This window comes from Mercenaria mercenaria, chromosome 4 (assembly GCF_021730395.1).
Source record: "Mercenaria mercenaria strain notata chromosome 4, MADL_Memer_1, whole genome shotgun sequence".
In the NCBI taxonomy this organism is placed as follows: domain Eukaryota; kingdom Metazoa; phylum Mollusca; class Bivalvia; order Venerida; family Veneridae; genus Mercenaria; species Mercenaria mercenaria.
The window spans coordinates 81,931,462-81,957,761 of NC_069364.1; the positions used below are offsets into that span (position 1 = coordinate 81,931,462).

The 26,300-nt window shown below is 34.5% G+C and overlaps 1 protein-coding gene and 1 long non-coding RNA gene across 5 annotated transcripts in view; one reads left to right on the top strand and one right to left on the bottom strand.

The window, feature by feature from the left end:
- The window catches only part of LOC123552293 (popeye domain-containing protein 3-like), a 41,455-nt gene that overhangs the window by 9,335 nt on the left and 5,820 nt on the right, over nucleotides 1–26,300 (top strand). For all 4 annotated transcript variants that reach the window (XM_045341836.2, XM_045341840.2, XM_045341837.2 and 1 more), the window contains 6 exons: nucleotides 15,105–15,353; nucleotides 16,035–16,119; nucleotides 16,668–16,857; nucleotides 18,866–18,988; nucleotides 21,245–21,350; nucleotides 24,239–24,397. In XM_045341836.2, the coding sequence (XP_045197771.2) occupies nucleotides 15,132–15,353; nucleotides 16,035–16,119; nucleotides 16,668–16,857; nucleotides 18,866–18,988; nucleotides 21,245–21,350; nucleotides 24,239–24,397 (885 nt within the window). In that variant the 5' untranslated portion in view covers nucleotides 15,105–15,131. The remainder of the gene's footprint in view (nucleotides 1–15,104; nucleotides 15,354–16,034; nucleotides 16,120–16,667; nucleotides 16,858–18,865; nucleotides 18,989–21,244; nucleotides 21,351–24,238; nucleotides 24,398–26,300) is intronic.
- Nucleotides 7,123–9,805, bottom strand: LOC123564560 (uncharacterized). Its single transcript, XR_008370710.1, has 3 exons — nucleotides 9,612–9,805; nucleotides 8,567–8,685; nucleotides 7,123–7,986 (listed from the first exon to the last, which is right to left on the bottom strand). It is a non-coding gene; the product is annotated as an uncharacterized LOC123564560 (long non-coding RNA).

Below are 26,300 nucleotides of genomic sequence, written 5' to 3' on the forward strand. Positions count from 1 at the left end.
TCGCGCTGTTTGAATTTTTACAAATGATTATATGAAAATTCGACCGTTTTTATAGAATTTTGCCTACATTTCTGTCGATATCTTATAAAAATCATTATAGAAATCAAAAAGTATTATTTCTCAAGGGGTGTTGAAAACTTCAAGCGAAAATATTAAATAATGAATGCACTACGCACGGTTTTTGTGTACGTGTCGATGTAAATTAGATGTTACGATACTAAGGTCACACGTGCTTGTGGAATGGAAAATTACCGGCATGACGTTTTGATATCTTTACGATTCGCGGGTAAATTCCAGTCAATCCGGGTAGCGACTGAACCATCTCAAAGTTTGTTGACGTTTTGTAGATGTAATTTCTGAATTTTGGTAAAGTAAGGACGTAAAAAAACCACTCGCCCGATCGTCCGAGTACACAGCGAGGTCCACTCGTCCTACTCAGACTTAACTCGCCAATGCGAGCAGGCGAGTGGATAATGCCGATAAATGTGCGGCAAAACACGATATTTTGCACGCGTTAAACTCCCTTCCTGTGAAATTACGTCCAGGTGAATACACTAATTTTATTTTCTTTGGGGCTGTAAACAGCCGACCGGCGGAAAAAATAAAATAAAACTCGGGAAAATGAATTTTAATTTTATTCCACTTTTGCAATATTTAGGACCGGCGCTCCCGTAAAACGAAAAATAAAAAAACTCTGGCCTTTCTGTATACCGCTAATTATAACAAGTGACACAAATACGATAATAGGCTGCTCTTCTATGCATTGTTTATCAATTAACTTTTACACATTGATCAATAAATACCTTTGGCAATGACGGACATTATTGTACCAAATACAAACCGCGAGAAGTCCCCGTGTCAGTCGGCGCGTGGCATGACTGACATCTGCCAGAAGCTGATTAATATACCAAGCTCCGCCTACTGCCATACTTCCGCTTATGGCGGCAAACAATATTCGAATTCATCCGGATTTTGATTGACAAGGGGCAGCTCTTTCGAACTCGAGACGCATAAAAGAAAATTTCCTCGGGTGAAGCTGACACACAGGAAATTTTTTGTGCGGGTCAAATACGAGTTTTTCTCGATAAGTGCGAGTGAAAACCCAGAACCTTGGGTCTACCGAACGCCCTGCCGATTTCCTGATATACTACAAAAATACATGCAAAAAGTTGTTTAGAAAATTCCACATGGACAAATCGTGGTACATAGTTTTATCTGTGCAATACTGCAGACTATTTAACCGAGTTTTAGATTTGTAAAGTAATTATTTTCTCGATCGTAAAACATCTGGGATAGATAAATTCTTGGATATCATTCTGTCATAATTTCTCAAACAATTTTGCAAACAAATAATAATTTTAGTTTCGATCTTTTGTCGTTGCATAATCTTTTTAATCTGCCCCGAGGATAAAACTGCAGTGACACTGCACAAGTCACTTGGAAAGAGCACAATAAACGTCAAAAATATTAGACAAACAAAATTTCTTACCTGAAAATTTATTTATAAAAGTTAAACATCCTTTCAATGCAATGACTAAAACCAGCGAAAGATATCCATAATGTTTACATTTCTAGATTTTCCTATTTGCGTGAAATTAAATTTGCATGGGTCCACTTTTTCCTATTTTTCAAAACCCAGACTTTAGAAACATAGTTATTATTACTGAAACTTTCTGTGACTTAAATAATGTAACTGAAATTCATGCAAATTTTTGACACCTGCCATCAGAAACTGGGTTTTAATCTGTTTGACAACTGTTTCTTTTAATGTGTGCCGACAGTAGCAGATCAAAGAAGACACTAGCAGATCAAAGAAGACGTGTATTATGTGTGATGTCATAGTGATGTCACTGCTATTGACATGTATTTAATTCAAGAAGTGACTGTGAAATAATTTTATGGGTTTTTGTGTTTTGACTTTGAGTGCATTAGCACTGGAAGCTTGATTTATGTTTTGCTTATATGGAATTAACCTAGCTTTTTTTAATTGTATTCATATTCAGATTAGACTTTTCTTGGTTAAGGCAATCATTGCAGTTTAATCACATTAGATTCACAAGGATAAGAAATTAGGTTTACATTGATAAGTATATTTAGTTCCATTTTCAACTTGCATGTCATGGCGCTATTAAAAATCTTTCCGCGTTTCCCTAAAATCACTCCACCTCTCCCTAAAATCTCTCCACTTCTCCATAATCTTAGCTGAGGAGGAAATGACTTCTCCCTAAAATATCAACATAGCTTAAGCCCTGAGTAAACAATGTAAAACAATTAAGTATTGTCTTAAAATTACATGATACATATGCTTTGAAGGAGTGCGGTGCTAGTAATCAGACTCAGGTCTACAAGGTATTAAAATATCGAAGATTTTGCTATGTACTTCAATGCTGAATCCTAAGGAATGTAATGTTTTTTTATTACCCTATCCAGTGCAAGGACATTCAAAAGGTCTGGCCAATTATTTTTGTTTAATATATTGATAATCTTAAATTTCTAAGTTCAGCTCTGTTTCTGACTGGTGTCAGGCTATCTGTTGTTTTTATTGTTATTAAAAAGGTGATATTACTAGTAATATTAGTAAATTAGTATTCATACTATGTGAAAACTACCACCCTTGCAGATATGTTACAATCAAGTTAGCATTCTACAGAGAAGTGTTAGTACCCAGAAGGTGTATAAACCAGAGGGTTAAAAAGAAAATGCAGGTGTTGTACAATTAGCATACAAAAAAAAAAAACCGAAAAAAAAAAAATCCCTACCTACCTACTCACACTAAAAATTCTGGGTCGCGTTACTGCAAACAAACAATTCTTTAAGGATGGCCTGATTTAGGATTACAGACTTAAACAATAGTGTTTTTTTTTTACAAATCTAAATGGATCTATAATGTTACACCTGTAACTTGCGTGGGAGGTCGGTCCCGCGCTAATAGCAAAGTTTTCATTTGGCAAAAGCTACATTTTTAGCCTGAAATCACAAAACAATGATAAAGTTAACATTGTTTATGAAAGATATCCAAGTTATCCGTATTATTTCCAGATTTTTTTTTACTAGCGCAGGGCAAACACATCTTGCACAGATAACAAATGTAATATTTCGTTCTCGTTATGACCGCAATCAGGCTTCTCTCTACTTTTTTTCTACTCCGAAAACATTTTTTATGAAGATACATAAATAGCATCCTTTAGAATTGAAATATGTTTGAAATATCGGCGTAAGTTCAGAATTTGCTATTAACGCAGGAACAACATCCCGCGCAGGCTACGATGAAACATTATATTCAGATTTTCAAAAACTACATTTTTAGGTTGTAATCGAAAAACGAAGTAAAAGTTAAAATGGTTTATAAAAGATATTCAAGTTATTGGAGTAATTTTCAGAGTTCTATTAACGCAGGACACACATCTTGCGCACCTACAAAATGTAAAATTTCGTTCACATTTTGACGAAACTTATTAGTTATTCTATCTGTCTCACTATAAAACATTAAAAAATGATATAAGTATAAAAGATCTGTAAGAATCGTCTTTTAATTCTGCTTATTTTTGTTTTATTTTTAATCTTGGCAATGCCAAGAGATATGCGTTGGTAAAAAAGAATTGCGCTTTTTCAATATGATGAAAAAAAGCGATATGGTGAATTGTGGTAAGTGTGTAGCAATTCATTCTTTTATGTAAGTCTTCTTTATGTTCTATATCCGGTATAAAATGACTGCGTGTGATTGAACGAAATAAAATACTTTAGTTATGAAAAGAATAGAGAGGACGATGTGGCTATCCGAAGGAAATCACACCTTCACGCATGTTTGAGTTTTATTGCATATTGTATCATACTGCAGATATTGAAACCTGGTGACCGACTTCCATGAATTTACTGATGTTGAAATAAATTTATGACACATTTTTAAAACCAAGATTTGCAATATCAGTCTGTAATTGTTAAACAATGTAAAAGTTAGCACGGTTTATGGCAGTTATTCATATTATCAGAGTGATTTCCGAATTTTCTATTAGCGCAGGATACATCTTGCACAGCAACAAAAATTCGTTCACGTTCTAGCGAAAATTACTCTTTTGTACTGCAAAACATTAAAAAATATCAGTACGATCTGTAAGAAATGATCAATATATATTTGAAATATCGGTGTCATTTCAGGATTTGATATTAGCGCTGGATCGACATCACGCACAGGCTACGGCGTTTAAAAGTTAAAAAAAAAAATTTAAAAAAACTTGTGTTATTAAATATACTTTGGATATTTTGTATCATTTTAAAGTTTTTTAACACCTATGACAAATGGCTCTTAATACCGTCATCAACAGAAATTTTTAGTCCATAAACTACCAGGGACGCGAGCATCTTATTGAAATTACCGCATAAATACGCTCATTTACTTTAAAAAAATGTTTTTCTTGTTCTTTACAAATTAAGCACAGTCAGTTCACACCTTTACGCGTGCCTGATCACCGTCAGTTTTAAAATTAAACAGTTTTATATAAGCCTACAAGTCTAACCCTCTAATGATATTTAATTTTATCGGGAGATATCATCCATATGTTTAAAGCGCAGACTCATTTACCAAACGCGCAAGACAGTTACCCTGCGCATATAAGAAATATATAAGGTTGCCTGATTTACAAATCGTTGCGCAGATAACAAATTGGTTATTTGCGCTGCGCGATTTACCAAATGCGCAGATTGGCTATGTGCGCGTAACATATATATTATCTAGATTCCTTAAAAAACTTTCAAACTATGGCAGTTAAAAAAATTCAGAGGTTTAAATCGCGTGTACTACATATTGGAAAATGGCCGATACAGGTAAACACATAACTACACGAAGCGTTTTCATTGGTCACGCCTCCGACCGCCATTACATGAAGACGATTGAAATGTTAGAGGTTTAAATTTTTTTCAACAGAAATTCTTGATAAATATGTCCTGTTCTTATGTTTTTTATTTACTATTTATGATTTAAAACAACAGGTAAGTTGTTAGGGCTAAAGAAAAATTGTGACTACTGATAAATCGTAATTTCAATCGACGACAGTTTCCACCACAGTTTTGATTGTTTCTGGTTGAGACCTCTAGGTAGACAACGTAAAATATTAAAATGTAAAATCGGTCTACCCAAGGTCTCATTATTTAGACTAGGGTAATGTATCCCAATACTGTCACAAACACTGACAAAGGACTTGAGCAGAATGAGCCAACAACAGTTGATTCACAATAATAAGATTCTATTTACAGGTTTGCATTACAGTAAGCAGTTACTGATTGTAGGGCGTTGCAATGACCTTGACACCTAATGTCATCAAATTTATGCTTATAAAAGTGGATATAGTTTTTTATGTCAAATCTTGCATGGATTAATTTATATTAAATGTATTTTTACTTATCTTGATACTAATAATAACATTCGTAATTGGGTATTAAAGTTGCAAATTATTTTGTTATCCAAAATGGGAATAAATTAACCACTTTCAGAAATTGTTTCTTTTTCCACAAATATGTATAAGCCAATACTGCAAAGTGAACTTTAAGAAGAATAAAAGTGCCCAATGTAGTATCAATTTTACAGTGTTCCCACTGGCATTTAAGGTTAGGGGTGAAAACTGAGTTTTTCTTGCACTTTTGCACCCCCTCACTAAGAGATATATAACAGCTGTCTCCAAAACTGGGGGAGCAAAGGACCATTCTAGGGGTGAAAAACACCCATTTGGGGGTTTATGGGAATACTGAATTGTAGGCTTGTGAGATCGTATAATGTTTATTATCATAACAACGTCATTTTCTTTTGTCTGCAGTGATGACTTGATATATATTAGGAAATTAGGCCAAAATTAAAATTAGGTTGGTTTGCTGTCTCCCGACTGACCCGCAAAAAAACACTGCACTCCGAATTTTTTTATTGGCCCACTGAGCAGAACATTTTTTTATAAGTTCCGATCAGCTGCAGAACATTAACCCAAACTGCATTCACATGACTGAGCAGCACTTTCAATTAACTCCCGAACGTCTATCACTTTCAATTAACCCCTGAATTTCTATCACTGGCCAGTAATTACATGTACATCAGCCAGTGTGTTTGCATCACAAGGTGTGAAAAATATATTAGATGACTGATGATCAAGGTTTCCGCTGCTATTCGCCAATTCCTTTTTTGGCGAAAAAAAATAAAATTGGCAAAAAAAATTTCCACAGTTAACAATTTTAAATTTTCGTAAAATAAACATTTGTTTTACTTACTACCGGAAACAACCTTATAGTACAATAGAAACGTGCCGACTATCACCGATCAATAATTATACACAGCGTGTCACGGATAATCCGATATTTAGCAATACACGATGACAATACACCAACGAAGACAATACATTGTGTCGATACCGAATTACACCTCTGGGCATAATTTAAAACTTCGCGGAGTCACGAGAGTGTTCCTCCACGCAAGAACGATTATCAGTCAATCTGATTCGCCAAATTCAGACCCGCCTACTATTACGAAAGCAAATGAAATGAAATATTTGCTGAGCGCTTCCCGGGTGAAATAGTTCCAGGGTTTACCATGGAATTCCATGGGAAAAAAAAGCCTGGAGTATTCGGACTAAGTTTCCAGCCTTTTCCAGCCTAACCAAATTATCAATGTGGAAAATTTGAAAAAGCCAAGGCTGGAATATGTACCATGATATACCAGCATCCCTGGAAAATATACCATGGTAAAATCTGGAACATCTTTCAGGCTGCCAGGAATAAAATTCCTGTTTTTCCATGAACCTGGAGTATTCGGACCATTTTTAACCAAAGTCTGGAAAAGCCTGGAACATTTTCCAGCATAGCCTGGATTAGGCTGGAAAATGTTCCAGGTTTTACCATGGTAAAGTTTCCAGGGAATGCTGGAAAATGAGCCTGGTATAACCTGGAAAATATTCCAGCCTAGTTCTAAGGGCCCTGAAATAGCAAAAAGTTATACCCCATATAATTATATCCTAAATGAAAATGCTGTGTGCAGCAGGTTGTAGGTTTGATTCACGGTCTTGGACAAAGGATGATCACAAATGAGCTCCCCTAAGCAGTGCATGTCCATAGGTGAGGCTCAAATTAAAAACTAAAAATTTCATCTAGGACTTCTTAACTTTATAAAACACACAAATAATCATTTACAAGTTACACATATAAAAGAACAAGGTGCTGAAGTATTGCAAGGCAATACATAGTCCCCTACAGGTTTCTGTGCCACTGATTTTGGATGCAGTGTAATTGTAGTTGTATCTACCCGTCAAGATTGTTCACTTGTGAAAGTCTGAAGAAAATCCTTTCAGTAATGTTGCGCCCTCGTGATATAATTCCTTCGCATCAGAACTCCAAACAATGATTTATTCAGCGACAAATCACTGAATGAGATATATTATTTCTTAATTCTAACACGATCCGATTCATTTTCCTATGAAACAAAGAAGGAAGAAAGCAGTGAATTATCATACAACAAATCACTGTTCTGACGTCACAATTATTACGTCACGGCGTCAAGCGGCATAGCGGCGCGCTGGAAAAGAAACCGATTGAAAACGGGCAAATATTTAATGCATGTCATCAAGGATGTACTTTAAAATCCTTTATAACGTGTTAGAATCGAAATAATATATCTCATTTAGTGATTTGCTCTTGAATAAATCATTGCTTGTCGTTCAGATGCGTATTATTATATCACTCGGGCTACGCCCTCGTGATATAATTCCTTCGCATCTGAATTCCAAGCAATGATTTATTCAACGACAAATCACTGGATGAGATATATTATTTCATAAATAATTTTCGCAATTACATCTTCAGTACAGTGTAAAATATGTCATTATTTTCAGCTTAATGTCACTGCTGGTCCAGAAATTTTTTGTCAGTGTTTGCCACCACCAATGTAGATTGCCACAGTTTTTCACTAACCACCACAAAGCCGTCATTTGCCACCATTTGCTCCACTGCTATGACCTGTTGAAATAATGAATCACTAGATATTAAACCATTAAAGCAGTTCTTCATTTAAGTATTGTCCATAGATCATAGTTTCAAAATAAAATTAATATCTTACATGGTATTCAAAGTTAGTGCATCTTTATGATACAGGCAACACTGAAGATTTAAGCAAGTAATAACATTACTTGTTGCATTTTCACGAAGCTTTATTTCTCAATTTGATTTCAAATGTTGGTAGAATAACGTTCCAATGAAGGCAGACAGATATTTTCAATGTTTTGGGTTAGTGATTAATAGGTTGGGCTTATGCATTGCTCTTATTGTATAAATAGTAACAAGTTTTATTTCTACCAGTTACCTGCACTGACATCCCAAGGTGTGTTGACTGCCAAGTGATTACTTAATTTGGTACCTTTTAACTATTATATATAATAATATTGGTCTGGACTTGATACAAGGGGAGTAACTACAAAACCTCCTATGGGTCCTGCTGGAAATTGGTTGATATATTCAGTCATGTTTGGGGAAAATTGTCAGTTGACCTAGAACTATGGTAGTGTGTGTGTACTGGTATATATAATGCCAGTATACTTACATGTCTTTGAACTGTTGGATGGAGCCAAGTTTGAACACAATACATTGGGTCACTAAACATGTCTCAATTCATTCATGTGTGCTGATACTTTATATGTGTATACACATATGATGCTATACCTGAAAAATAGATTTAATTTAACACTTAGATGTCCATAATTTTTTCATAGTTTATTATTTGGTATATATAAATTATAATGATTTAAAATTGAAACTGTACATTACATTGTGATGAATAATGAGGCCAAAAATGTCTCTGATTCATTCATCAGTTGACAGTACTGTTTATACTTTTTTTTGCTTCATAGTAGTTGGAGAAGTTATTTATATATTATGTAATTTAGCATGTAACAATACGTAAAAGCTGTTAACTGCTCATTAAACAAATTTTGCATAAGATTATGTAAAACAATTTTTAAATTTTGCCACACATTTAAAATTACAAATTATGAATAATATATGCATTATTCACTGCACCTCATAATAAAAAAAAGTTACTTGAAAGTAAATAAGATATGCATTACAAATTTTGTAATAAAAATGATGTGCTACATTTTCGATATAATGTTCTGCTGTTTCAATAAAGGGTTTAATGATCTATAATAATAACTAAATTATCCATAAACATTTCTTCCTGTTAAAAAATAATTTTCATATAATAACAGGTTAAAAACATTGATTTAAACCAAATATTCCCTGAATATACTGTGTAATTTTGTAGTCAGCAGACTGGTAGCATTGTTTACTCAGTAGTGCCACCTGTGGAGATAACTCTACTGGCCTAATTTTTATTTTGCTCCATTTGATATTTTCATTTAAAATGAATATCCAATTTTCCTTCTTATAAATTAAAAGCGTGATAAATTAGAAATTGCTGCTGCATAATAGTTGCAGTGGAACAAAATGACATGAAGTTAAAATCATTTGTTGCATTACAGGTGAAAACTAAACCACCTGCTTCCTGTTAGAATCCATTGTTCTAGTTTTGACATTGTTAAAGGTAATCTAGATTACTGTTTGAAAATAAATAAATTTTATGAACTCACCTGGTGCATTCTGTTAATTATTGTTAACTTCCAAGATGAAATAAGCTGCACATAGTAAAATATTTAGGGAAACACTCTCCCAAATATTTACTCTATTCTGCTCTGTCAAAGAACTTCCTGTGTAGATTTGAAATTTTGATATTCTTGGGCAAATGTGCCATTTACAGTCAGCTATTAATGAAGGTAATGATACATCTATGATGTTAAAATATTTTTGTACTAGAGGAAGATATTATTCCATTCAATTACATGCTCATAAATTTTGAAGATTACTCTGATATAAAACAGAAAAAACTATGGATTACTTTTTGTGGTACATGTACAGCCCCCAGAAGTAGTTCCTTGACTTTATTTCCATTGGTTGATCTCTTGTTATGAGTTTCTAAATATAAAGCATGTGCCAAATCTTATCAGTCTGCATGAGATAATCTCCTGTAGTGAGACAAGCAATATACATACACTGTAGCAGATTAATAGACCCAAATGATTTATCACTTATCTAGGAATCCCTTTGACAATAACTTTTAATGAATTGGTGAAAAGAATTGTACTATTTCATGCAATTACTGTTGCTGCTGTTGTTTTCTAGGAGAAAAAAAGCATAGTATTTCAATAAATTTTAATATTAGTTTAAAATTTCAAGGATGTGATTTTTCCTTTTTCAGCTGATTTCCTCTTTCTGGAAAGAAAAAATTGAAAAAAAAAATTGTCAGATTATGTATAACTAACACCATCCTCTAAAAATGGCAGCTTTGCTACTGAGTGAAAGTTATGAGAATATCACCTGTATATTAATATATTATATATATATATATATATATATATATTATTCCATATGACCTATATACTTACATGTACACTTGTACAGTTTTCTCTGTATGATCAATTCAGACATTCTCAACATAAAGATATTTTTTTGTCATATTTTATTGTCTTATTTATATTGTGCATGCTACAGACAAATGGTTTTGGTATTTAGTGTGACATGCCCTTATATAGACATATATAGAAAAAATAATTGTTTACCTGATATTTAGATTCTTTGTTTCATGTCATTTAATTTGAATACCATTATGTTAAAATAAAAATAAATCATCATCAAATAATGATTTTTATAGATTTTTTCCATGTTTCTCAACTTAGAATTTGTTTACTGCTTCCCACCTTACAACTGGCATGAAATTTTCTAAGTCCAGCTTTAACAGAAAAAGCTTGCGCAAGCTTGCAACTAAAAAAGCTTGTGCAATCTTGCAAAGCTATTGCAAGCTTGCAGAATTCTGTATGATAATACACGCAAGCTTGCGTAAGCTTTCTGCAAGCTTGCAATAGTCATGATCAGCCTTTACTACCCTGGACTGAAAAAGAAGCATTTTAAATTTATTCCTCAGTTATTTTGATTAAAGAATAACTAAGTTCTTTCCATGGTGGTCTGTAAAATTTCAAAGTTTTTTCCATATTTTTCCAGCCTTAAAAATTACTAAGTTCCACTTTCCATGTTGCCCTGGAATCATTTCCAGAGGTTTCCAGCCTTTTACCTCTGTTGTCCAGCCTCTTTCCATCATAGCCCAGCCTATGCTGGAAAAGGATGGAAATAAAATTCCACATTACATGGAAATTATACCACATTTCATGTAACAGAATATGGAAAAGTCATCATTTACCAGGGATTTCCATGGATTACCATGTAATACCAGGTATTTCCAGCATCATTTCCAGGGTGAACCTGGAAAATGTACAGCCGGGTTCGTCTAAAGCCCCACCCATTTTCTTGATTGCAAGTTATTTTTAATATCAAGCCAATTCGCGGAAGTAATCGATAATAATGAAAAGTCGAATATATTATAGATAAATTTGTGCGATCGTAAAGGTAAAATATTACTGTTAAATAAATCTACGCGCTCATAAATTTCAGTCGCGTATTTCAGCGCGTTCGTAAAATTTCAGTCGAAGAATTGAGATACAAATGAACTAAAGCAGTTCATTTGGTTCTTTTACGTGCCCAAAGTATAGCATTTATACACGGTCCCATTCAGGGGCATCAAAATAAAGAGCTACTTGTACCTGTAGGTGGTATTTTTGCTATACATTTTATGTATGAAATGTCAAAGAAATTTAGATATATATATAATGAAATTTAAGCCTTTCTGAAAAGCTTTTTATTTCAAAAGTCATCAAATAAAATAGAACACGCTTTTTTGGATAAATGATATTATATAAATTTTGAAATAAAAAGTTAGAAATTAAAGAGCTAAATGTTCATGTTTTAGAAACATCTTAGTAGTGAAAAATGACCATTAAAGGGAGATAATTCAAAATTAGAGTTATTTGTGGAATGTAGAAAATAAATTTAAAAAACTGAACTAATTGAGTGACATTATATTAATTCTAATTTTTCCGACATTATTGATCCTCTGCCGCGCGCATCTTTTTCTTTAAAAAATTTAAGTGGTGGAAAAAAAATTGTGCCCAGTGGAAACCCTGGATGATTGCTGCATTGACAAGCTTACAAAATTTGTTTCATATTGCCGACGAGTGCAAAAAGCAAATTTTCAAAGCGCGAAATACCATACTTACATGAGACCATTATAATATTTTTCTAGATGTAAAATGTTAAATTTGCTCATACATTTCAATAATTATGTTGCAAATAAGAACCTATCTTTTATAGAAAGTGTAGTAAAAAAGAAACAACTATTCACGTGCACAAAGTCGTCTGCTGCAATATTGCTGTCTGTTCGAAACCCCCCAAAAAATCTATATACAAAATGTAAAAACCTCTTGTTTAGCATCTTAGAATACTTTTGGTAAATTTGAAATGAGATTGATTTTGCACGCTTGCGAAAATAATTACATTGAGGGTACATTATTATAATTCTGGCGGGAAAGAAGCACATGCGTTTCATGACTGATATTGTGTTTGCAGAAGGGCTACTCCAGTCTCTTTTCAAGTCAATATAAATCAAAAGGGTATTAACAGCGGGAACTATTATTTCCTGTCCATTTCTGCTCCTGAGATTGGTAACCTGTCTTATTCATTCAATACGCCTCTCCCGATTAAACTCGTTGGTGCTGCCACAGAAAAAAGTTATGGATGCCGCCATTTTTATTCGATGTCGCTGCGCAAAATTCATCAATTTATCGGATGTTAATATGAAAATAACTCAGAACATCATGTTTCACGACTTGAAGTACAGACGGTAAACAAAAATCCTGAACTCTGAGCGCTAAAAATGAATTAATTGCTGACGCACTCTGTATATTTCGGTGGGAAAACAATACACATGCGTTTATATCGTAAGTTTTCTGTTTATTAAATGTGTGCATATTTTCCTCGTAACATATGCAAAATGATTTCAGTATTTAGAGCCTTATGTAAATTACTTTAAGTAAATTTTCAGAAATGTAGATTGTTTTAGCACACAGTATTTACGGAAGGAAATTTTTAGATCGATGTCTGGGGATTGGGAGTGTGACTTTTTCGGTGAATCCTTATAAACTACATTACCATGGATCCTTAGCCTCATCAGATATCACTCTCTCTCCCCTTACATTAAGTTTGTATGTTAAAAAAAAACATGAACAAAATTAAAAAAAAAAATAAACCCTACGAAATGAAATACGTTTTACACTACCACACATCCTACCCAGACTGAGGTCCAGCGCTCACACATAAAATGATAACAACAATTTAGAATCTTATTCATTGTTGTAGAAGAGCAGAAAGAAGTTTAATTGTATCATTTAAAATTTAGATTTTTTTTTCAAATATTCGCAAAAGTATCAACAAATCAGATGTAAAATGACATAAGATATCTTTTCATATTTTATTCATTTATCTTCATGAGAAATATAAAATAATTAGTTATAAGTAGCAGTGGAATAAAAAAGATAATTTGCCTACCTACCTACCCAACTTTACAGAGTAGGATCGAGAGACAGCAAACAAAGACTATTTAAATGTGGCCTTATGGCTAACATTTTTTCCCATTTCCTTTCAAAAATGTATCTTTAAAAAACTATCAATTCAAAATAAATTTGAAACCATTCATATCATTTTTTGTCGAGCCCGCTTGCGGTGAGCTCGATATAGTCGCCACCTTTGGCAGTCCGGTATATGTGTGTCCGTCCGATTTTGTCAGGACCATAACTTTGACATGCATGGACCAATCTTGTTTATATTTGGCATGAATGTTTACCTCAATGAGAAGGAGTGTCATGCACAAACCCCATGTTCCTATCTCAAAGGTCAAGGTCACAGTTGGAGGTCAAAGGTCAAATTGAAGTTTGTCCTGACCATAACTTCGACATGCATGGACCAATCTTGTTTATATTTGGCATGAATGTTAACCTCAATGAGAAGGAGTATCATGCGCAAACCCCGTGTTCCTATCTCAAAGGTCAAGGTCACAGTTGGAGGTCAAATTGAAGTTTGTCCGGAGCATTTCTTATTCATGCATGGTGGGATTTTGATGTAACTTGGCATGATTGTTCACCATTATGAGACGGATTGTCATGCGCAAGAACCAGGTCCCTAAGGTCAAGGTCACACTTAGAGGCCAAAGGTGCTGGTGGGCTTGACATTCTGTCCGTGGGCATGCAGAATATATTTCTAGTAATTGATCAAAACTTTTATTTAAGCTAGATGATATTTTATGCCCCTTGAAGGGCGGCATATTAGTTTTCAACTGTCCGTCCATTCGTCACAACGTTAACTTTTTGCATGAAGGCACTTTACTAGCGAGCCACTGCACCCAGGACCTTCAGACTTCACATGCTGATAGTACTTATTGAGTACACGACCCCTACTGACTTTGGGGTCACCAGGTCAAAGGTTAAGGTCACCAGGTCAAAGGTCAAGGCGCTGCGGGGGCATTTGTCACCATTAGTGACAGCTCTTGTTTGAAATTCATGTAACCTACATGGTATGCAAGTTGAAATTTATTGTATTCCTTTGTGGCCTTGCAAAATTGTCGATTTTTAGAATTCAGACTTTTCAGTATTAAGAGTGCATTTCTTACTGAATTTAAGAGAAAAGATTGGGACTTTGGAAATCATCTGACTTTCAGAGTTACCAGCAGGTCTGGTTTTTACTGTAACAATTCAATGTAGAGTTCAAACTTGCCATGTAGGTAAGTGGCAATGAGACAATGTGCAGGAGGCATATATTGGGATGGTAGGTCAAAGGTCAAGGTCACTCATTCAGCTCAGATATCAAACCTGTCCTTGATATTTTTTTGAAAAAAAAAAAAAAACAATAAATAATTCAACATATTGACTTGAAACTTGAACCATCCACACCCCCCACCTCCCTCCTTAAGGAGTACAATAAATGTATATTGAATATTAAGAGATTTTAAGTGAATTAAAAGTGAAATGTTGACATTTGATTAATTTTGATAATATAATTAAATACATGCAACTTGTGTAATTGCTGCATCAGTTTATTACGTTAAAATTTATATTGCTTTTTATTCTGTCTTTCTTACGTTACAGATGCCAGTGTGTTTTCAATAACTGAGGATGAACATTTCTGCAACATCCGCAGTGTTTGCTGAGAATGTCACTGCTGGCCCAATGTTGGTAGAGAATATTACTTCTACTACTAGTTTGATTGGAAACACTCATACAACTCTGAGGATTGTTGATGCTGTGTTTGGTAATGACTCGCTTATTTCCACAAACTGGAGTTCCATGGCTTTGGGCTGCTTGTCATGGAAGCCACCAAACCACACCTTATTTCAGGTATTGATCTTTACATAATATACAGCAAGTATTCAAGAGAAAATATCTAACCGGTTTTCTTTTCTTTTCACATGAAATTATGTATTCAAATGTGGATTTGTTTGTCAGTTATACAAAGAAGGAATTAAGCATTGTATATTCTGCACTAAACAAAGATTCATGCACTGACCATTGAGAGAACAATATCACTTTAGTCATGATATCAAATGGCTCCATGATGTCTGACTCATTCCTATTTTGATGAAATAAATCCAGCATAATTTATGCCATCATGCTTAAATGAGCATGTTAAATTGAAAATAAACAATGCCTTACTGTTGTTTATCGTCTGATATACCATGGTTCAGAATTCAGTCAGAACTCGGACTGACACCCTGGTGGTTCAATTCCTGCATATTTGAACTCTGAACTGTGGTAAATCAAATGATGAGCATTTCAAAGGCCTTGATTATTTAATAAATGAAGGATTAAAGTAATTTGATTTTTTGCCTGTGCTTTTTCTGAAGGTCTGGATTTAGGTTTCTGAATTGTGGCCCTAAGATGTAGCAGTCCAATGCCAGAACCCTTTATTACATACAGACCATCTTATTTGACAGTATCATTTAAAGCTGGAATAAATTTTTGTTTTAAGATACTGATGTATTTCAACAATGCATGTTTTCATACTTTCTTTTTGACTAGGTTGCCAATGCAGTTTTGTTCCTTGGGCTGTTGTCACCCCATATAAAGCATGGAGTTCTGTTCTTACATACAGCATTTGTGATCAGTATGTAACTTTATTTCCTTTAAATGAATTGGATTTGTAAAACAGTTGTGCTGTAAAAGAAATTGACATACTGAAACTTTCAACAGTTTAATTGTCTATTGTTTTTTTGTTTTATTATTGAATATGTAGAATGCCAGGATTTAGTAGAATCAGTGATACAGTTGTTAAGATCAGGCCTAATGTTTACAAAACTGTTTACGGTACCAGTTGAGTTAGAGATTGAAATTTTAATAGCAAATTTTACTAGGACTTCAAGATTAAATATATGTCATGTCTAGTTGATCATAGGTGCAATAACTGATGAAATAAGGATAGTTCTTTTGAAAACAATTTTGAATAGAAATGACTGTGGAGGCTTATTTTAACTGTTACAGTACTGGTGGTCATAACTGATAGGTATTGGAGTGTAACTTTCACCAAATGTTCTCACAATTGGGACACTCACAAGTGCAATCCATTTATACATGTATGTGTATTATAGCGTTATTTATGAGCTGATGTTTGCTTTCGTTAAGTCTTCATCAAGGTTCTTGTTTACTATCTTTCAGGTTTCCTGTTGCTGTCAGTATGGGCCTGGATTGTATTATGTGCTCCGGACTATTTTTCCTGGAACTTTGCGTTCATGATTATAAACATCATCCAGACATTGATGATACTTTACAACATCAAACCTATAAAGTTTGAGGAGAACATTGAAAGACTGTATCAGACTGTGTTCCAACCAATGAATGTCTCCAGGTATGCACATCAGTGCAGGCTGATCTTGGTCTGCACTGGTCGCAAAGGCAGAATAACTTGCCGTTGGCAGGCTGAAGCTTAAACCTAAAGCATCAGGGTTTTCACTAACTGTGACTTTATTTTGCAAAATCCAGATATTAACTGTACACCCTTCTAAAAGTGTCTGATGGTGGTATATCATTAACAATGTCATTTTGATTGGGAAAAATGTAGAAATGAGGCAAAATCACAGTTGTTTTTTTTTTATTATAGAAATTTTACAAAACCTTTGCATGATGTGATTGGCTAGCACAAATCATGGATTTCTTGATCATATTCTGTCTTTCATTTTGCACGAGCTTTGAAAAAATCAGCTCATTTTGATAAAAATTGCTAACTTGATTGAGTAGTTACTGAATCAGTTTCAAAGGCCTGTACTTTTTATACTCTACCTAGTGGAAATTTTAATGTTACAATATTTGAAAATTTATCTGTACATAAAAACTAAAGAAAGCCACTTTCATTCAGCAATTAAAATGAAATATTTATAACTATATCCTTTTTATTAGCTCACCTGTCACATAGTGACAAGGTGTGCTTTTGTGATCACCCTTTGTCCGTTGTCTGTGCGTGCGTGCATCCGTCAACAATTTCTTGTCTGCGCGATAGTGGTTTCATTTATGATTTTATTTTAACCAAACTTGCACACAACTTGTATCACCATGAGATCTCGGTTCCTTTCTTGAACTGGCCAGATCCCATAATGGGTTCCAGAGTTATGGCCCCTGAAAGGGCCAAAATTAGCTATTTTGACCTTGTCTGCACAATAGCAGCTTTATTTATGATTTGATTTTAACCAAACTTGCACACAACTTGTATCACCACAAGGTCTTGGTTCCTTTTTTGAACTGGCCAGATTCCATTATGGGTTCCAGGGTTATGGCCCCTGAAAAGGCCAGAATTAGCTATTTTGACCTTGTCTGCACTATAGCAACTTCATTTATGATTTTATTTTAACCAAACTTGCACACAACTTGTATAAGCATAAGATCTTGGTTCCTTTCTTGAACTGGCGAGATTCCATTATGGGTTCCAGAGTTATGGCCCCTGATACGGCCAGAATTAGCTATTTTGACCTTGTTTGCACAATAGCTGCTTCATTTATGATTTGAATTTAATCAAACTTGCACAAAACTTGTGTCACCATAAGATCTCGGTTCCTTTCTTGAACCGGCCAGATCCCTTAATGGGTTCCAGAGTTATGGCCTCTGAAAGGGCCAAAATTAGCTATTTTGACCTTGTCTGCACAATAGCAGCTTTATTTATGATTTGATTTTAACCAAACTTGCACACAACTTGTATCACCACAAGATCTTGCTTCCTTTCTTGAACTGGTGAGATTCCATCATGGGTTCCAGAGTTATGGCCCCTTAAAGGTCCAAAATTGGCTATTTTGGCTTTTGCAGCCATATAGAGACTTCATTTATAGTTTTAATTTGATACAAACTTCCAAAATATCTTCAACAACAATAAATCTTGGATTCCATGACAAATCAGATCCAATCGTAGGTTCCAGAGTTATTTTATATCTGATTACCTCCCCTGATTGTAATCAAAATGGATTTATATCAGTAAGTACTTATAGGACTTATTTGAAATTTCATTATTGTTATGAGTTGGACTGAGACAATCCGGGTAGATAACTATGGACTGATTTTATGTCAAATTACCTCCCTTTATTTCAAATTAAAATGGGTATATCTCCATAACAAATGAAGATACTGATCTGAAATTTCATTTATGTCAACAGATTTATTTGGCAGGTCCTTCTTTTGTTCACTTACAATGTTTTTTTTTAATTACTTTCCTTTTACGTTACTATAAATAGCTTATTTTTAGTAACTTGTTCCTGTCCTTTCGACTTAGATATTTTTTTTTTAGGACCTTTCCTCAAGTGCAATGATAACAGGTGAGCTATATAGGGCCATCATAGCCCTCTTGTCTGGAGTATCATATGCTTGCCTTGTAGGAGATTATTCAAGAAGTTGATAGACAAGAACTTTTGTCTGGAATCCACATTGTATGAAGGTGATGCATATGCTGCACAAGGTATAACTAAAACTGATCGTCTCGGACTGCTTGTTTCTGGAACGTGAGTATTATAACTATCATATTGTTATGCGGGTAAAATAATAACTGTGGATTTACCATTTTAGCTCACCAGAGCACAAAGTGCTCAAGGTGAGCTATTGTGACCAGTCATTGTCCGGCATCTTTTGGCGTGTGACGTGCATCGTCTATCAATATTTGCCTTGTGAACACTCTTTGAGGCCACAGTTGTGACCCAGTATTTATGATACTTGTTCAGAATGTTTGTCTTTATGATCTCTAGGTCAAGTTTGAAACTGGGTCATGTGGGTCAAAAACTAGGTCAATAGGCCAGATCAGCTCTGGTGAGCGATGTAGGGCCATCGTGGCCCTCATGTTTCAAGGACTCATTAAAAGCCATGTTGATGCCTTTGAAAGAAAATATATTTATAATGTTTGAACTATCCTGTCAATTTCACTTTATTGTGTACTCAACTCCTACATTTTCCGTCCTATTCAAATGAAACTGAATGCCTTTTAGGGGCAGCCAGAACTAAGATATAAAAAAAACATTCACTTAAACTGCTTAAAAGATCTTTACTAAACTTGGTCTGTAGCATTCTTGGGATGGATCTTTCTCAGTTTTATTCAGATGTGTCTGCTTGACTGCAGGTAAGTGTTGCAGAAATATTTTTAAACAACTTCTTCTCATGAAGCACTTGATGAACCAAATAATCTGTATAGGGGTGTAACGATACATCGAAATATCGATGCATTGCGATAGTGTCCCAATAGTATGCATCGATAGAAAAGTCATGATCCAATAACAATCGCCGATAGTTCCTTCAACAATCGAAAGTTTCGATAGTTTTAAAATTTTAGTCAATTTTAGTAAATACAGAAATAATTTATAATTTATAAACCAAGAAACAGAGCCAGCTTTCATTTGCGCTTTGGAAAATGTTTACGTCTCCATTACAGTAGTTACCCTCACGGAAATAAACTTCCACAAAGGACTGGGAAGTCTGGGAGAAAATAAATAAATTTGGTTTCTGAGAAACTTTGATTGAATATATTTAAATAACCTGTTAATCTTAAATGAGAAAATGTACAATGGAGAAAGTAGGTTACTTGTATGATATAGCAAACTGTTCGGTAGGGCCCTTCATTTAGTGCTGGTACACCTTAGTCCGATCCGTCAATTTTCGTCTTTTTCGATGATTTGGGTTATTAAATTCGTTAAATTGTTGACATTCGCAACAAAATGGCCGATTCGTTTGAGTATACCTTGCATAGGTTTATTGTTTTACTTATTGTTTCAAAGCCAAGGAAGGCAAGAAATAGAAAAAATGTTAAAAATAGTTAATGTTAGATTTTATTGCTGTCCATTTCAGTTATACAAACATGTATCTCAATGTGTATTAACAGCAATTATAAACAGTGCCGTGTCTTACATTGAGTAACAATGCCAGTTGGTAGTTTTACTGTATAAAACATGGTGGCCGATAACTATTGCAATAGTATTGCAATAGTAACCTGCAGTAGAATAGTATCGCAATAGTTTTTCAGCAATATCAGTAGTATTGCAATAGTCAAAATTGGCCTCAATAGTCACCCCTAAATCTGTAGCACCCTTTGTTTGTTTAAATGGTTATGCATTTTTGGGGCTATAACAGATAAAAAGCTTTAAGTTATTTTTAATGAGCTGTTAATTGGCTTTTCATTAAAATTTCTCAAAGGCAAGGTCAAAAGGTCAGGATCCTCATAAGCGAGCATCTTATATATTATTATTTGTCCATTTGAACCTCTTATTTGGACTTAACATTATCACGAGTACCCCAGTATCCTGTGTATTCATCTCTTCAGATTCCATCAAATTCACATGAAAGGAAAGTAGTAACTTTGATATTAAGTAATATCTAAGTCTCCCCCTAATTAAGTAATGTCTCCCACTAAGTGTAATGATAAAAATAATAACAAATTTAAGCATAGTTATGGCCCTTGATTGTCAAAAGCTGTGATGTAATTGTTGCTTCTAGAGTAGACCAGTGATTAGAATTCTACCAGACTTCACAGGAGTGATCAGTGCCAAACCTAGTTATGTATATTATAGCTTTGTTATACATGTAGTTCAGTTATTTACCTTGTTATGGCATGTGTCATACAATATTTTGTTGTACAAATTGGACATTACTCTAGTTTCAAAATGATTTCTTATGAGAAAAATTAAGAAAAGTATGTTACACCAGGGAAATTCATAAACTAATAGTTTCAATATTTTTCAATGTTTACACTTGTAACACATACTTGTATGCTTCAGGATGAAAGTTTACAGCCACCGTAATCTGTTACACCTCGTACAGGAGATGGAATTCATTGACTCTCCTGAATTTGAAAGTAGTGTTACTGGGGATGAGAAATTTCAGGTAGTTGAAAGCATGTAAATGTCACATTGATTTTTAGAATTATCAGACTGGTTCTCATGATACGTTTTATAGCAACTTCATCTGGAGTTCAGTTTAAGGTAGTTCTGCATGTTTGATTTACTGGAAGTGATGGCGTAACGTCATTTGACTGGAAAACGTAGAATAAAGGCTGGATTTGGCAGATAGAAATGAAAATCATTTTATGAATTAATGGCAACCCGTGAGTAAATTTATTAATATTAGGGATGGGAGTGGTTAACCAGTTAACTAAGTACTTGCAGACTAGAAACACCTCAGTTTTAACACGGCTGTTTAACCAACACCAAAGTGTCTACCTAACATCTTTTCGATCAGTTACCCAGATTATACAAACACAAAGGTGTGAATCAATGCACAGTGGTCAATAATGACCCCTGACAGGTAACACCTGCTTGAAAAGTTGTGATCACTGTAAATTGTAATTATGCTGCTTATTGCCATACCGCTTCTATCATAAACAATTAGAAAATCACACCACGTCAGTGTGCAAACGTTAAAAGCAGCGGTACATCATAAAGATTAAGAACATGCCATTTATAATTTAAAAAGTAAACCAGTCCAATTTTATGCCGACCGCAGTTTGCTTGCAGTTTGAAATATAGCATAGCTAACAAGAAACTTAAAGACAATTTTTTTTTGTGTTTTGATATTTCTTATGTTATTACATGTGGACGTAAAATGTTACTTGTAATATATCAATCAACTGTTATCATCTGTGTTGGTTTTACATTCTTGAGTTTTCCCTTTAGCCCAATGTAATTATTTACAACTGTATCCAACAAAAATGGTTTTGAAACATTATATCACTGCTTACGGGAGCCATGGTGAAACAACTTATGATTTTGAATTATCTTCCTTTAATAGTGAACAAAGGCTAAATACAGTCGATTCTCGCCTGTTCCGGTTATGGACACCACTTTTAACGAGTAACCGAGTACTCGATCGAAAAAATCGGCGAGTACATGAGTACCAAAATCAGTACTCGTTGCCATCCCTAATAAAAATAGTAAGGTTAGTATCTTTCTAAAGTTAAACTATGATATTAAAACATCTGACACATTAAATAATTCTAAATAATGTACTGAAATTAGCTTTAAATGTGCTATTCACTTTAATTATAGTCAAATATCTCAAAAATAAGCACACGGATCAATACATTTTATTTCACCACATTATAGATCATATGTTTATTTACAACTGTGAGAAGTTCCATTAAAATCTACATTGTAGAAAATTTTCTATTTGTGAAAATGTTATGAAAATTGTGATTTTCCCATTGACTCGCATTATGAAAACTTGCGTGAGGTCCAATTTTTTCAAATCAGTCTAGCAAAAAATCAAGCACATGAATCTATCTTTTTTATTTGCAGAATTCTCTAAGTATATTCAGAACTTTTGGAAAAAAACAGGGTTTAATCAAATTCTACATTGTAGAAAATATTTTGATCCGAACATGCAGAACTACCTTAATATGTTGTTACTGGCCGTGTACTTTACTATGTTCCAGTTTCTGCAATAATACACACTACTGTAAAATCATATAATTTTGTGGGCATGAAATTTCGAGGTTTTGGTCAAAACAGCAATTTTGTGGGGATATGAATTTGTGGATTTCAACATTTGAACATGGGAATTTGAATAGGAATTTTACTTGTTCATTGGGATTAAATTTTGTGGATTGACTCAACCACAAAATCCATGAAAATTAGTCCCCCACGAATATTAATGATTTCACAGTATATTTGTTGAATTTTCTAATTGTGTATTTTGATTTATACAAATTGTGAACAAGTATGAGACAGATAATTTCGTTCAACAGTCTAGTTACATCTGTCAGTTCTCAAAAATGATTAATTCTTCACAGTCACCGTTTGTGGGGATTTTTTTTAAAAATGTCAAATGGTTTTTATTTACACAGAATTTATTATCAGATGCCTTTTTAACATTGAAAGTAACAACAGAACAGAAAAAAAAGTTTTAAATTTATGAAGAGTGTTAATTTGACTTGTCTTTCCAAAAATGTGTTAGACACATGTATACTCTTAGATTCTTTTCATTACCTAGGATACTTTGAGAAAATAAAAGGCCACTTTTACAAAATACAAGTCTTAACAAAATGTACAGTCAAAATAATGTAGTGTTAGTGAGTCACTTTAGTGTACAGTCAATGTACTGTAGTACATAGAAAACTGTGAGTGTGTCACTTTCGTGTATGGACAGATTAATCAATAGACATGTATTAGATAGGAAACTTGTGAGTGAGTCATTTCAGTGTACATTATATGGTCAAAGTATTGTCCTGCATAGAAACTGTGAGTTAGTGAATTTAGTATATGTTCAAAGTTATGTAGTACATAAAAAACTTATGAATGGGCCACTTTCTTATACGGTCGGGGTAATGTAGTGCATAGCATGACAGTGAGTGAGCCACTTTCATGTATGTTCAAAGTAATGTAGTACATAGAAAACTGTGAGTGAGATACTTTAGTGTATGGTCAAGGTAATGTAGTGCATAGAAGTGTAAGGTCAAAATATTGTATTGCACAGAAAACAGTGAGGGAGTCTTTTTAGTGTACTGTCAACGTATTGTAGTACATAGAAAACCTGTGAGCAAGTCACTTTAGTGTATGATCAAAGTAATGTCTTTGAGTTACTTTAGATGTACTTTTTCAAAGCAATGTAGTACATAGAAAAAACAATAGATTATACTCCCTATAAAGCTTTGAATGTGGTGGTTTCCTAGTAAACTGTAGATCACAACTTGCAGAAATTCTTGGTGAAATCAATATGTGTAGAATTATTAAACTTGTTTTCATTTAATCTGATGAAGGAAATTTTTTTTGCTGCAGGTGTCAGTGTATGCTGCCACAACCTGTCGCTACCTCTACTGGCCTCGACAGTCACTTGAATATCTTCTCATGAAGGAACCTTTTCTGGCTACTGTACTCAATACGATCATGGGGCGGGACATTACTAACAAGTTGTATGCTCTCAACAGCAGAGTCAAGGTGAAATATGAAATAAGATCATGTGTATTATTGTGGCTAATAGAATTGACAATGTACTTATTTATTATCCCCCGCCGATGAAATCGGGAGGTGGGTATTGAAATGGCGTTGTCCGTCCGCAGTCATTTCTCAGTAACTACCTGGTAGAATTTCATGAAACTCGAAAAAACGTGAACCAACATACTGCGATGATGCCTGTCAAGTTGTTTTTTTTTGATTGGTCAATTTCCCTTAGAGTTATTGCCCTTGATTTAATGAAAAATGTCTGTCCGCAGCCATTTCTCAGTAACTAGCAGGTAGAATTTGATCAAACTTGAAATAGACTTGAAATAGACATGAACCAAGATACTGCGATGATGCCCTTCAAGTTTTTTTTGATTGGTCAATTTCCCTTAGAGTTATTGCCCTTGATTTAATGAAAAAAGCACAAAAATATCCGTCCGCAGCCATTTCTCAGTAACTAGCAGGTAGAATTTCATCAAACTTGAAATAAACATGAGCCAACATACTGCAGTGATGCCCGTCAAGTTTTTTTTTTTGGATTGGTCAATTTCCCTTAGAGTTATTGCCCTTGATTTAATGAAAAATACACGTCTGCAGCCATTTCTCAGTAACAAGTTTGTAGAATTTCATGAAACTTGAAATAAATATGAACCAACAGACTTTGATGATGCCTATCATTTTCTTTTTTTATTGGTCAATTTTTCATAGAGTTATTGCCCTTTAATTGTTTAATTAAAAATCCACAGATTTGTACATAACAAACCAACCAATTGGAAGAACTTCATTAAACTTCTTTCATTCTTTTCCATGAACATTTATGATAAACATGTAAAGTTTTGTACCCACACCTGGTCGCCACCTTGCCTTGGTCACACCCCCTCCCCCCACCCCGCCCCCACTAATTTTTTTTTTTTTCATTCCTTTTTTTATGCCCCCGAAGAGAGGCATATTAGTTTTCAACTGTCCTTCTGTTCGTTAGTTAGTTCGTTAGTTCGTCACAACGATAACTTTTTGCATGAAGGCACTTTACTCGCGAACCACTGCACCCAGGACCTTCAGACTTCACATGCTGATAGTACTTATTGAGTACACGACCCCTACTGACTTTGGGGTCACCAGGTCAAGGTCACAGGGGCCAATGTTAACTTTTTGCATGAAGGCACTTTACTCGCGAACCACTGCACCCAGGACCTTCAAACTTCACATGTTGATAGTACTTATTGAGTACACAACCCCTACTGACTTTGAGGTCACCAGGTCAAAGGTCAAGGTCACAGGGGCTAATGTTAACTTTTTGCATGAAGGCACTTTACTCGCGAACCACTGCACCCAGGACCTTCAAACTTCACATGCTAATAGTACTTATAGAGAACACGACCCCTATTGACTGGGGTCACCAGGTCAAAGGTCAAGGTCACCAGGTTAAAGGTCAAGGTGCTGCGGGGGCATTTGTCACCATTAGTGACAGCTCTTGTTTATTTCTATTTTTTCAAACCTTCTGTGAATATTTATCAACATGCAAAGATGCAAAGTTGTACCATTCTCTCACCTCACTCCTCCACCCAGTCATGATCATCACCCCGATCATGTAATCCTCCCCCCCCCCCCCCCCCCCCCATTTTTTTCATTTTTAATTTTCCATCAATATGTATAATCAACATGTAAAGTTTTGTACCCTCACCCACCCACCCCAACAAAAAAAAGCCTTCATTTTCTGTTAATTTGATTTTGACTAATGAAATTATTTGCTTCTTTGTAACATTCTTAACTTTTTGCCAGATGTATTGTTTTGCCGTTCCTCACCACAGACCCTTTGGGCGGGGGATTCCAATTCATCAAATTTGCTTGTTGATTCCCGGTACTTCTCACTATTTTTCTAGCACCTTCATCAGAATATGAT